Source organism: Lygodium microphyllum, chromosome 18 (assembly GCF_053477565.2).
Source record: "Lygodium microphyllum isolate KBCC chromosome 18, Lygodium_microphyllum_v1.1.10, whole genome shotgun sequence".
Lineage (NCBI taxonomy): Eukaryota > Viridiplantae > Streptophyta > Polypodiopsida > Schizaeales > Lygodiaceae > Lygodium > Lygodium microphyllum.
This window is the reverse complement of record NC_141152.1, coordinates 88,616,507-88,627,424: the sequence shown is the minus strand read 5'-3', so window position 1 is coordinate 88,627,424 and position 10,918 is coordinate 88,616,507. Positions and strand designations below refer to the sequence as shown.

Below are 10,918 nucleotides of genomic sequence, written 5' to 3'. Positions count from 1 at the left end.
TAATGGACGGTGCCCATAGAGTCTGGCACGCCCAATCTCAATGTCCAAATAGAAATAACATATCCGGGCGCATAAGCGCATACAAAATAATAATCAATAATCGATGTCTCAATAGACATAACAAAATATAGGCGTGGCGCCTATCAAAATATAGTCCAAAGGTCGAATACTCGCTAAACTCCAATGCTTTCCTCCACCACTGCTGCTATCTCTACACATCAACTGAAGCATTCACAATCGTTAGTAAAATAATACAATTAAACCGACAAAAGTGAATACCTAGCAGTCTTCAGCTACATAAATAAATCAACTGGTTAGAAATAAATCCTAACCTTAATTTATTACGAGTGCGCACTCTAAACTCATAAACGTTTATTAATTTAATATGCATTTTGCGGAATCACCCGCTATGGAATCACCCATGTACACACTAAATTAATGAAACGCCCGAAAAGGACAGGCGTCCCCATCAACTTCTCGCACAAAGAATCCTCTTTGTGTATGAGCCCCGGTCATCTAAGTTTACGGAATCCACTGTAAAACCTCACGGAATCCACCGTGGAATATGCCTCCTGGCATCAATTTGAGAACCTTGTATGGTCCACAATACCTTGGACTCAACTTTTTGAACTTTTCCAATGACAAAGAACTCTTCTTTGGGCGTACACGGATGAAAACCATGTCTCCCTCTTGGAAGATGCACTCTTGCCGTCCTAGATTAGGGTAAGCTTTCTGGCGATCTTTGGCAGGTTGGATGTCTTGTTTGATAGTTTTGACTTGATCATTCATGTCTTCTAGCATTTTCTTAGAAGCGTCAACCTTTAGGGTTAGATGAGAGAAATTCAATGGCGTCAAACAATCTTGTCCATACAATGCTTGAAATGGAGTCATTTGAATACTCTGGTGATATGATGCATTGTAGGAAAATTCTACTAAGGAAAAATACTATATCCACTTTGTTGGTTCCCTGGAACAGTAAGCTCTCAATATATCTTCAATGACTTGATTAACTCGCTCTATTTGACCATTAGTTTGGGGATGGTAAACTGTGCTAAAGCAAAGTTGGGTTCCAATTGCTTCAAATAGGATTTTCCAAAAATGTGACGTAAATAGAGAGTCGTGGTTGCTAACGATCCATCATGGTGATTATGGATATGCTGGCAAAGGTCACTCATCTTATCCCAGTCCAAGACCAACTACAAAGCTTTAGATATTGCATGATTTTTTGTGAAAGAAATATTTAGGCTTCATGGATTGCCCTCATTTGTTATGGTTTATCACCCTAAAAGAAAAGTGGATCTACCTGAGGATTGGAAAAATAGGACTTGGTAATGGGCTACAGGCCTCAAATTTGAAGGTTGCAACGCCCTTCAAAGGGGACCTTCTCTAGAAGGCTAACAACTTATGTGACATTTTGAAAAAAAATGCTTTTCATGAGAATGACCTTCAACAATTGAAGTGTTAAACCTTTTATGAATTTTCAAAAGAAATTTGAAAAATAAAATTAACCTTTAGATAGAAATGTAAAAAACCATTACACTTTTCAAAAGAAGGGTGCATTTCGAAGACACCCTTCAAATAAAATTTTAAAATCCAATAATAATTTTAAATTTTAATTTTAATTTTGAAAATTGAGAAATTGAATATCTTCATTTATTTCATTTAATTTACAAAAAATTAATGGTAAATATTAGTTAATGAGTCATGACCCTGTATCGGGTACACCCACCTTCCAAAATAATAAATTTGACTATTGACCGTGCACCCACCTTCCAAACCTCCTTAAATTCCAGTGGGCAGGTGCTAGGGACCCGAAATTCGAATCCTAAAGGGCCATTGGCCAAGGCTCTCTAAAGGGGGTACCCAGGCAGACCCGCAAGGAGTCGAGACGGGACTGTGGACACACTGCACAGTGACTCGCTAGGCCACCTTCCTAAAGGGCTTCTCTGAGTTCTCTCCCTCTCGCTTGAAGCCCCTTGGGCCACACGCTAGGGCTCTCAAGACTATGCGGTGCAGCGTGCTCACTGCGACGACCCCTCTAGGCTCTCCCTCACTCGTGAGTCACTTGACTGAGGCCCTACCCTTGAAGACTGCGACGGTGTGGCGATTGGCCCCTCTCTCTCTCTCTCTAACTCCGCCCTGGAGGCTCCGGTGTCCAGCCTGCTTGCTCCGCTCTAGACACTGGAGGCTGCAGCTGTGCCCTGGGCTCCCCTCTCTCTCTCTCTCTCCCTCGCTCGGTGCCTTGGAGGCTACGGCTGACCCCTCTCTCTCTTCCTTACTCGGTCCTGGAGGCTCTGATGTCCAACCTGCTCGCTCCGCCCTAGACAGTGGACGCTGCAGCTGTGGCCTGGGCTCCCCTCTCTCTCTCTCTCCCTCCCTCGGTGCTCTGGAGGCTACGACGACCGACCTTCTTGCTTCGCCTTAGACATTGGAGGTTGTGGTTGTGGCTTGGGAACCCCTGTCTCTCTCGCGCTTGCTCGCCCTGGAGGCTACGACCCTGGATGCTGCAACCTCACTCATGAACAATGCGGGCTACTCACCCCTGGATGCTAGACTGCATCCTTGCTCGTTGAAGTCTACGGCCTGGGCTTTGAAGACTACCGCCTGGGCTTCGCTCTCTCTCTCTTGCTTAGCCCTAGAGGCTGCAGCTTGGGCCCTGGAGGCTTTGGCTTGGGCTTCCGAGTCCCCAAGTCTCTCTCTCTCTCTCTCACGACTCGACTTGCCACCCGACCCTGGAGACTCAGCTCTACTTCTCCAGTCATCAAACTTCAAAATCTAGTATTGTTGATTTTGATGAGGTAAATCGGGTTAGGATTTTGAAACTTTGTTTTGCAAATTTGTTTGTGGGTTTGTCCTTATTGGGAGTGTCATGTATCAAGCATTGGTGAATCTCTTGGTTATAATGAGTCCAGTAATGGTGAGCCTCTATCTGTCTTGTAATGAAACCTGTAAATTTGGATGAGCAAGACCAATGGATTATAATGCAGAAATAGAGGGAAATGGGCAAAGTAAAGGCGGTCCACTTTGTGTCATCAATCTGTAGTCATTGTGCTATGCTTATCTTATTATGTTGAAAATAAATATGGTGAAAATTGAATTAATTTATTGTGTTTCAAGAGACAAGACATTGAATTATTGTTAGGATTGAGAGATTAGAGAAGAATCAGATCGTGACCTAATCAGAGTAAACCATATAGCAGATTAGATTAGGCGCACACGCGCACACACGCGCGCATGCACACACACACACACACACACACACACACACACACACACACACACACACACAAAGGGAGGGAGGGAGGTGCTAATGCGCAGAGGTGTGCATGTATTTAGCTGATAGGCTTGAATATTTGAAGAATCTTGGAGCCTGCCTTAACAATGCTTGTGGTCACATTAGTGGATTTGTTGAGTATGCTCTCGAAACTAGAGATGGGACCTGGACCACAACTACCCCCATAGCCTGTCAGCCCTCTCTCTCTCTCTCTCTCTCATTCTCATTTTGTCTTCGTGTGGCTCAACTCAGCTTATTTCACCTCAATTTATTCCATATTCAAGCATGTCTACAATCAGCTTATTTTAGTTTCAGGATTTATGACTTGTGATTTCTGATTCTACTCAAGTCGTTGATCTTCTGAGTTGTGTTTAGATACATGTATCATGGAATTAAATTTCTTTAGTTCAATACATTATTTGAATGCAATTATGGGGTGACTATGCTTTTTTTAAAATATAATTTGAATGCATGTTTAGATGCATATGTTAATTAGTTTCGTGTCACTTTTTAGGTTTTGGTGTGATTATTGGGTGTTTGTGCTAATTTTTTTGTATATAAGTAAGCAAATAGGTAGGCTTTCTCTATTTTATGTTATATTAATTGAGTATGATTTATTATTGATAGCTCTCTATTTTACAACTTCATCCACACTATTAAATTGATCAAAATGTAAAGAAGGGAGTGGATGTATGCATATCGAGTGTTGCATTTGTTTAGGTTATTTATTTACATGTTTTTTATTGCATTCATGTTAGTTTTAAAGTCTTGTTGATATGTTATTTTAGGATGGGAAGGCCTAAAAAGGATAAGCATCAAAGATTGCTTGAGCATATTGGGATTACTTTTCCAAATGCAGAATGTGTAGAGAATGAAAGTGCAAATGGTATTCTTAATGGGAAAAAGAGAGTATATGTTCGTAGCTATGTATCCTCGTGGAAGCTTCTCTATCCTTGGTCGTATTCAATCTTGGATGAAGAGGGGAAGGAGAGAGTGAAGTGCTCAATTTGCACTTCATTGAACATGCCAACTACCATTCAAAAGCAAGCATTGGCTATCCATAATGCCTCCGAGTCGCATAAGTTAGCAATTCAGCGCAAAAGCTTTATGTCTGGTTAAAATGTAAAGCATATTGAAAAGCATGTGGAACTTATGGTAGACAATGAGAAGTGTAGAATTATTAGTGTTATACAAATCATGTATAGGGTTGCCATAAAGGACATGTCTTTAGAAGCATTTGAAGATGAATGTAAATTTCTTATGTATATGAAAACTCCTAGCATGCCTCTTTCTTGCGAGTATTCAGCTTATATGAAAAGATTTTCTCTTAGCCATGTATATAGTATATTGGGAAAAACTTAAGGAGGAGATTGGGCACAGTCCGTTTTTTTCTATCATTGTAGATGAAAGCACAGATAGAAGGTTTGAGAAGCATCTCATCCTTCAATATCACATACTTAAAGGATAGTGTTGTAGGCTCTCCTAAAACCTCCTTTTTTGAAACAAATTGGTATTGATGATGGAAAGGCTCAATCCATGTATGAAGGCATTATGAAAGTGCTACATCAATTAGATCTTCCACTTTCTAAGATGGTTGCTATGGGCTCGAATGGTGTTGCATCTATGGTTGGAAGAAGATCTGGATTATTTGCAAAGCTTTTAAGGATGTACCACATTTGCTTGGGGTACACTGTATTGCCCATAAGGAAGCACTTGTAGTTAAAGATACATGTGAATGCTTTGCAGAGATTAGCTACGTGGATAGCTTTGCCAACAAAGTTTGAGAATGGATAGGAAATTCGTCTCTTCGAAGAGCCGAAGTGAGCAAGCTCATGCTTGCTTTTTTACCAAGAAATTACGAGATAATGAGAATTCATGGTGTGAGATGGTTGTCGCGTGCAAATGTCATGAAAAGGTATACATTTGTTTAGTTATTAGCTTTAGATTAGGTTAATTCTAATTTTATTCTTGTTTTTTTAAGACCTAGTTGTTTTGTTATTGTAGTGCTGCCTATATTGTTGGAATGTTGGAAGACAAAGTATCGAGCAATGTATAAAAAAGCAACAAATTTTCAGTTGCTATTTATTATTCATTTCATGGCAGATGTACTTAAAGAAACTAATGTATTGAGCCAAAAATTTCAGAAAAATGATTGTGACATTAGAATGATTGGAAGAGAGATAGATGTGCTTATCAATCTCTTGAAGGGTTGGTATTTGACTGATACATTTGAAAATGGATCCAAGTACTTAACTAGCTTCATTAAAGTAGCAAACAATGGAGTGTTCTCAGTGAAGGAAAAAGAAGGTGTTATACATCTACATGTGTTGCAGTTCACTTCATTAGTGGGCAAAGCACAAGAGATGACTTTTGATGAATGTACATGGTTAGCAAAGGCTTTTATTCAGAGGTTGATAATCAACTTTGATGAAAGGTTTCAAGATCATTACTTGTTCAATGCAGCAAAGCTATTTTTTCCTAAAAACTATCCCAAAGATCCACAAATTTGAGGCCAATCAGTTTGACAATATCTCTCTCAGCGTTGCGAGAAATTTGGTAAAGGAAAGAGGTTTTTGATTTAGCTCGAGCAATGTGAAGGTGAGTTGCAAAGATTTGTTCTATATCTCTTTGAATCCTATCCCTCAAAGGGGCTTCTTGAAGCTTTGAGACAATGTGGTGGGGAAGTAGAATGGATGCAAATGTTTCATGTTGTGTACAAGTTATGGCAGATTGTGGTAGTCCTACCTGCAAGTTCAGCTGCTTGTGAAAGAGGGTTTTCAAAACAAAATCGTGTTAAAAGTGAGGAGAGATCATGTTTATCTCTCACCACTTTAGATATCTTCTCCAGAAAACTTGGAAAAAGTAGATTGGGATTTGATTTTTGAGGTATGGAAAATAATGAAGGTGAGACACACTCAAGCTTTAGGGGCATCATAAGAAGTAACAACAATGACTTTTGGATATTACTATGCCATGGGCATTGTACAAGAACTTTTTGTAATCACTTTAACATTTTGTTGGCAACCTGCCTAAATTTATATGATATGCAATGTACATGCCCTCTTATGAGTACCAAGACAATAGGAATTTTTTGTAATGACCTTTAATATTTTTTTTGGCTGCTTGCCTAAATTTATATGATATCAAATATACATGTTCTCTCTTTTTCATGTATTTAAGTCTATTTGTAAGTGCTTTAAAAAGTTTTTTATATAAATAGTAGCTGTTTTTTTGTAAGTTAAGATAGCTTTGTCCTTGTAAATACTTTAAAGAGATTTGAATATAAATAGTAGCTGTTTTTTTAAAAAGTTAATCTAGCTTTATCATCTATATTATATGTAATCCATAGCTTTCTTTGATACATAGGTAAACTTTTAAGTTCATAATGTATAATGCTTTTAGGTAACATTAGTTTTTAATTGTATGACACTTGAGTAGTTTAAAATAATTTTAACTTCAATATAATCCTTGATTTTAAAGTGTATATGTCATGTTTAATTGCATGCACGATTTGCATCTAAATCTAGTTTGCGTTATACATAGACTGGTTATTTCCTTTGACTTTTTTAATACATGTTGTCAAAAATATGACTTTCTACTTTACTTACATATTCAAATGCTATAATGTAGTGCTTATCAACATGCTTCAATTTTTAAATACATAGTATGTAGTACTTTTAGAAGCATTGTTTCTTATTTGTACGATATCTAAGCAATTTAAAATAGTTTAAGCTTCAAATCAATTTTTAAAATTGATTTCATTATGTAAAGTCTCAATTGAATATATAATCTAATCCAACTTTACTTGTGTTATATGTGGATTCGACTATTCTACTCTTATACTACAATATATGAGAGTTGAAGTAAACTTTTAAAAAACATCCTTCAACTTAGAAATGCTCATAAAAAATGTACTTATCTAATGAAGGTTATTCCATTATTTTTAGCCATCATTTTTGAAGTGCAAACTCAGTTTTGCCCTTCAAAAAGAAAAGACATGGTACCCTTCAAAGTTGAGGGATGATGGGCTATGCTCGAAGTGCAAAAAGGAGATAGAATCAATTCCACATTTATTCATTAATTGCAGTCGTAATGCTAATATTCTTGATCTTTTGTAGGTTGTACTGTTGGTTTTAAAAATGAAATTTTGCGTCCTATGCTTTGAAGTTTGCTTTGAAGACTCCTGGAGACTCGAGAGTAGACGCTTGATCCAGTAGGATGTTTGATGTTCATCGAATATGCAAGGAATTCGGGCACCCTGGCCACAGAGGCCATTCTTGTCAAGTCAACAAACAGGTCGTAGGAAACCCATTCCACTCCATGAAAGTAAGGCGCGTTTTCCTCAAAGTTCCGTGATCGTCTATGGCAGGAGCACTGCAGCATGGCTGGCCGGGATCGGTGCTCCTCCTGTTTGTTCTTGTTCTGTGCTGTTGTTCGAGGCAATTCACGCTACAAGCTCAGTCAGCTGTTACGGATGTGGTCTACGGGTTCTGCAACACGGCCAGTTTCGCGAGCAACAGCACGTTCGCGGTTAACCTCAACGAAGTGATGGGCGCGCTGCGGCAGGACTCGTCGACGTCTCTCTACGGGAACCACTCAGTGACGTCCGCTTCGTCAAACAAGTCGGATGTGTATGGGATGTACCAGTGCAGGGGCGACGTCCCTCCGGCGCAGTGCCGCGACTGCGTGTCGGCGATCTTCGATTCGGGCTCCTGCGGGCCGGCCATAGGAAAGCGCATCCTTCTGCAGGGCTGCTACCTGCGCTACGAGAACTACAACTTCCTGGACGACCCCGAGATCACGCTCGTGACAAATAACTGCTCCTCCACGTCCTACAACAGCAGCTCCCGCTCCGGTCAGCTCTACAGCGCTAATCTTGACGCCGCCCTCAACCTCACCTCCCGGGAGGCCCCCTCCCATTCCGGCTTCTGGGCCGCCACACGTGGCAGCGGCCAGACCACCGCCTACGCACTCGCGCAGTGCGTGGGCTACATCTCCCCCTCCCAGTGCGCCTCCTGCCTCTCTCAGTTCTCCGGTTTCTGCAACAACTCCCTCGACGGCGAGGTCTACTTCGTCACCTGCTACTACCTCTTCTCCAACAGCCCCATAGTCCTCTTCAACGCCTCGTCTACTGCCGTAGCGCCTAATGCATCCGTATCCCCTGCGCCTTCCCCAGCTAATACCACAGCCCTCTCTCCGGCACCTTCTCCCCCGCCAGCAGGTTTATTGTTCAATCAGCCAAAGAAGAAAACGTCTTCCACCTCCGTTCCTGTCGTGGTGGGAAGTACTGTAGCGGGCGTGCTCGTCCTCGCTGCTGCTGTGGCTGCGGCCGTCCTCCTTTGCCGGAAACGCCGAGTCCGAAACCAGGTCACAGTTGTAACTCGAGGTAAGGCGCTGCAGCTCCTGCAGACGTCTTTCCGACAACAAGCTATAGATAATTTCTCGAGTGTGTACATATGAAATTTGTATTCCTAATTTATATTCTATTGAGCTATAGATACTTTGTCGAGTGTGCAGACAAGTCTTCGAGCCTGCCTTATCGTTTCCAGCAGGGAGCAACAAAATTCACTCTTGATGAGCTCCGACAGGCAACAGGCGACTTCGATCCGAAGAACAAGCTAGGGGAGGGAGGATTCGGCCCTGTTTACAAGGTGCTTCTCTCTCTCTCTCATGTTCTGGCCGATATATAAATTATAATAGCCTCTCACGCTATGCTGTTAATGTTGTGCCCAGGGACGCCTCACTTCCGGGCAGGAGGTTGCCATCAAGACGCTCTCTGCAGAGAGCCATCAGGGCGCATCACAGTTCCTCTCTGAGGTCAACCTCATCACCACTGTCCAGCATCGGAACCTCATCCAACTGCTGGGATGCTGTGTGGAAGGCTCACAACGCCTGCTCGTCTACGAGTATCTCCCGAACTGCAGCTTAGACTTGTTCATATTCGGTAAATCCTCTCAATCCTTGTACCGCTTTAGTTCTTTGGATACATACAATTGAAAATTTTTTACATGCGGAGTAGGCACACTTGCCCATGCAGGCTCAGATCCACCACGGAAGTTAGAATGGAGAACTCGGTTCGACATCATCGCGGGCATAGCCCGGGGCCTGTCTTATCTCCATGAAGATTCCCACGTCAAGATCGTGCACAGAGACATCAAAGCCAGCAACATCCTTCTAGACAGCAATTTCAGCCCCAAAATTGCTGATTTCGGCCTGGCAAGATTCTTCTCGGACGATGTCACTCACGTCATTACAACTGTCGCCGGAACCCGGTGAGCTATTACCCTCTTCCCTCTTCTTTTCAATTCTACCTCGTTGTTGTTTGTGCAGAGAAGGCTTACTTATTTATATGTTTCCCATTGAGAAAGGGGCTATGTGGCACCTGAGTACGCCATTGGCGGACAGCTCACGGAGAAGGCAGATGTTTACAGCTTCGGTGTACTTGTGCTGGAGATCGTGACTGGAAGAAGGATCATAGATCAGACCTTGCTGCCGGAGAAGCAGCATTTGCTCGAATGGGTAATGGGAATCCTTGGCTGTTAAATCGGATAATTTGGTCGGATTTCTGGTATTTAATTTGTATGGCATCGTCATGGATCTTTGATGATGACGATGATGAGTTGCAGGCATGGGCGGTGTTTGAAAGGAGACAACATCACGAGTTATTGGATCGGAAGATGGGCAAGTCCGGCATCGAGAATGCAGATCAGGTAGTTCGCGTGGTGCATGTGGCTCTTCTGTGCATACAAACTGTGCCAAACGTCCGTCCCAGCATGTCTGAGGTAGGCTCTATGTTGCTCGGCCAGTCTGAGTTGCTGTCCTTGCCTTCGAAGCCCACCATCCCCGGCTTTGAAGCCTACCCGACAACATCCAGTTCATCATAAGCAGCAAAATATTGTGCCACCATGGCGCTCCCACCTTAGCATATGCGATCTCCCTTTCATTTTGAAGGCCTCAAAGCCAACTTTTATTTTGAAGGTCTTACAAGATCTCCCTTTTCTATGTATAGATATATAACTCTCATTGATTTGAAATGTTGGCCAACTTTTATTTGGAAGATCTTACAATATCTCCCTTTTCTATTTAAAGAGATATAACTCCCTTTCATTTGAAGGGTTACATATCTCGGACCTTCCTAAAAAGATGTAACCTCCTTTGAAGTAAGACACAAACTATGCTTAACTTGCTCTAGTGGCAGAATTAACTCGTAAATTCCACAAGCCACACCATTATTGCACATAGTAGTCCTTGCATGGTGCCTCACATACACATACTTATGAACTACACAAATGTTTCTACACATGTACATGACAATCATAGACATACACACATGTATGCACACCTACATAAAGGTACATATATACACATGCATGTTATACACAAATATGCACGCAAGCAATGTCCTAAGGTATACACACCTATGAAACACACAAATGTGCAAACACACACACACAAACACTTGCATGCATACATGCACACTTATACATGTGCACACACACACACAAGTGATACCAAAGGGTGAAAATTACACAAATGCATACACTTTTTAATGCACATATATATAAGCACATGTATACAATCTCATATACAGACATACTTATGCACAAGAGAGAGAGAGAGAGAGAGAGAGAGAGAGAGAGAGAG

The 10,918-nt window shown here is 41.6% G+C and overlaps 1 protein-coding gene across 1 annotated transcript; it reads left to right on the top strand.

The window, feature by feature from the left end:
• The first annotated feature begins 7,416 nt into the window (after positions 1-7,416).
• Positions 7,417-10,472, top strand: LOC148021131 (cysteine-rich receptor-like protein kinase 2). Its single transcript, XM_087698971.1, has 6 exons — positions 7,417-8,660; positions 8,792-8,925; positions 9,008-9,218; positions 9,294-9,546; positions 9,643-9,793; positions 9,901-10,472. The coding sequence occupies exons 1-6, from the start codon at positions 7,637-7,639 to the stop codon at positions 10,156-10,158; spliced, it is 2,031 nt and encodes a 676-aa protein (XP_087555097.1). The 5' UTR covers positions 7,417-7,636; the 3' UTR covers positions 10,159-10,472.
• Positions 10,473-10,918: the final 446 nt, after the last annotated feature.